The sequence below is a fragment of the Palaemon carinicauda genome, chromosome 33 (assembly GCF_036898095.1).
Source record: "Palaemon carinicauda isolate YSFRI2023 chromosome 33, ASM3689809v2, whole genome shotgun sequence".
Taxonomy (NCBI): domain Eukaryota; kingdom Metazoa; phylum Arthropoda; class Malacostraca; order Decapoda; family Palaemonidae; genus Palaemon; species Palaemon carinicauda.
In genome coordinates, this window is record NC_090757.1 from 71,276,304 (window position 1) to 71,278,803 (window position 2,500).

Sequence of the window (2,500 nt, forward strand, 5' to 3'; positions counted from 1 at the left end):
TGCCATTAGAGGAAAAAAAAAGGTGGGGGGACAATTCTGGGTGACATGAGTCGTCGGGAGCAATTTATGTGAATGTGTGATTAGCGTTAGTTTATGTAAACTTCGATAAACTCACATTGCTGTTTTTATGCTGGGTTAGTGCTGTCGAAGTGTAGCTTCGCTCCATGGAACACCACACTTGATGTGTTTAACTAATTATCATCAACAACCCAGGTGCTAGCCACCAGAAATACCATGGAGTAGACAAAGATGACAGACTGTGCCATTTAAGTTTCTTGGGGGGACGATAGTGCTTTGCGAATTACGTCACTTTCAAGATTTTGTGAGGTACAATTATTAATTCCCCCCCCCCTCTCTCTCTCTCTCTCTCTCTCTCTCTCTCTCTCTCTCTCTCTCTCTCTCTCTCTCTCTCTCAGATGTTAAAGGAAAACTCCTCTCTATTAATAATAATCGCCGTAATATGCATTTTGCCATTTGACATTTCATTCCTGTTTCTTAGAAAAAAAAAAAATCCTTTTCCAAAAGAGCTTACCTACCCTCAAGACCCTTGCGTAAGGCTTAATGATATTCAGTTCCGCGGTATGCTATAAATGTACACATTCTTTTAGAAAAGGGATCAGTGCGTATGTAAGCATGCTAAACCTGATTCTGGTCTCCCATTTGTACGTCCTTAAGTGTGGGTTTCAAAGCTCCGGGGGGGGGGGGGGGGGGCGGCTACCGTTGGGATTTGCTTGCTCGGTTCCGGTCATCCATAAGCACATTTGTCATGAGAATGCAGTATGAGAGAGAGAGAGAGAGAGAGAGAGAGAGAGAGAGAGAGAACCTTTTATTGCTAGTATTGCTGGAAATTGGGTTTATTTCACTTAAATAAGAATAATGCTCTAAAATATCTTTAAAAGACTGGACACGAGAGCGAAAGATGAAATATTTCAATCGTAAGCTTTTCTTGTTGTGGCGTTATTTCAAGGTATGTTCCTTATGACATAATTGTTTTATCACAACCTTACTAGACTTGGTTAGTGCCATAGCTTCTGTAGCATGGCCTGCCACTGTCTTGGGTTAGAGTTCTCTTGCTTGAGGTTACACACGGGCTCACTATTCTATCTTAATCCTCCTCCTCTTGTTTTGTTAAAGTTTTATTTTTATTTAGGAAACTTTTATTTTGGTGTTGTTACTGTTCTTAAAATATTTTATTTTTCCTTGTTTCCTTTCCTCACTGAGCTATTTTTCTTGTTGGAGTCCCTTAGCTTATAGCATCCTACTTTTCCAACTAGAGTTGTTGCTTAGCAAGTATTAATTAATTAATTAATTATTATCAACAAAGTTGAAAGGGCAGCTGAGCTGTACTCCCTAGAACAGTGCAAACGCAGCCAAATTATTTTGTACTATGGTGGTAGACCTGATTCATTTTCTTGAACTACTTTATATTATAGAAATATGGCTTCATATTTTATATTTATATGCTATTTCATATTGGTCCACATTTAATTCAGTGGTTCTCCATTGGACCTTGAAATGTACAGTAAGAAGCTAAACCACGATTCTACTGGGAATCATAAGATTGTAATGATTTTACGCTGTGAACTCCGATGCATTGCCCTTGTTGAAATATACTTTGAACTATATAGATAAGGATTTTATTTATTGGTAAACAAGAATAGTAATTGAAAATTTATATATAAAGTAAAGCATATGATTCATATACAGAATGCGTAATAGATTTCATGAAATACATGTTTTGCAACTGGCATCACCTATCACATGATCAACTATGCATAAAAATCATTTCCATTTCAACTGTTGACTATTATTAAGAGAAATGTGTCTTTCTTCGACGTATGACATTAAAATGAGAGATATATCGTGAGATAGAGAGACGTACAAGTGTCCATTACTCTCAAAATGAACTACAGTAAAACAGGATTACCTTATCCTCCCATACACTGATGTGGTATTTATCACAATATCTTTACTGTTCCACTAAACGTAATTATCTCTTGCACGAGTTTTTCCCATGTGGTGTTCTTACGGCTCAGTCCGGTTCATCGTAGTTTGCCCTAGTGTAATCGGGCTCCCGCACACTTGTTTGCGTACGTATGCATTGTTTAGATCGAATCAAATGCAAGTGTTAGTATAGCTGACCGACCCCGTTGTGGCTGACTTTCGGTGCGGGTAGCTGCGCCGTGCATTTGTAACTTCGCCTGGGATGGTGTCGCTTGGCGATTTCAGAAGCCCCAGTGAATGTTCGTTTCGATTATTGACTTTTACTAAATACATCCCGGGGGGGAATGATATAAGTGAGTAGAGATTGATTAATAGAATATTTTTTTTCCATCATCGGTGTGTTCTTTTTGTAATAATTTTTTTTTTCGGAAAATGTTGGAATAGTAATGCTTCTGTAAGTATCTGACGCCCAGTTTTAACTTTAAAGGAGTCTCTCTCTAAATATTGTGGTTTTCATAATAATGAGAACAACCACAGACTGGAAGAAGTGAGTATT

The 2,500-nt window shown here is 38.0% G+C and overlaps 1 protein-coding gene across 3 annotated transcripts in view; it reads left to right on the top strand.

Annotated features, from left to right (window-relative positions):
• The first annotated feature begins 2,186 nt into the window (after positions 1-2,186).
• LOC137625980 (zinc finger protein chinmo-like) overlaps positions 2,187-2,500 on the top strand; it is a 146,361-nt gene continuing 146,047 nt past the window's right edge. For all 3 annotated transcript variants that reach the window (XM_068357059.1, XM_068357061.1, XM_068357056.1), the window contains exon 1: positions 2,187-2,297. In XM_068357059.1, the coding sequence (XP_068213160.1) occupies positions 2,207-2,297 (91 nt within the window). In that variant the 5' untranslated portion in view covers positions 2,187-2,206. The remainder of the gene's footprint in view (positions 2,298-2,500) is intronic.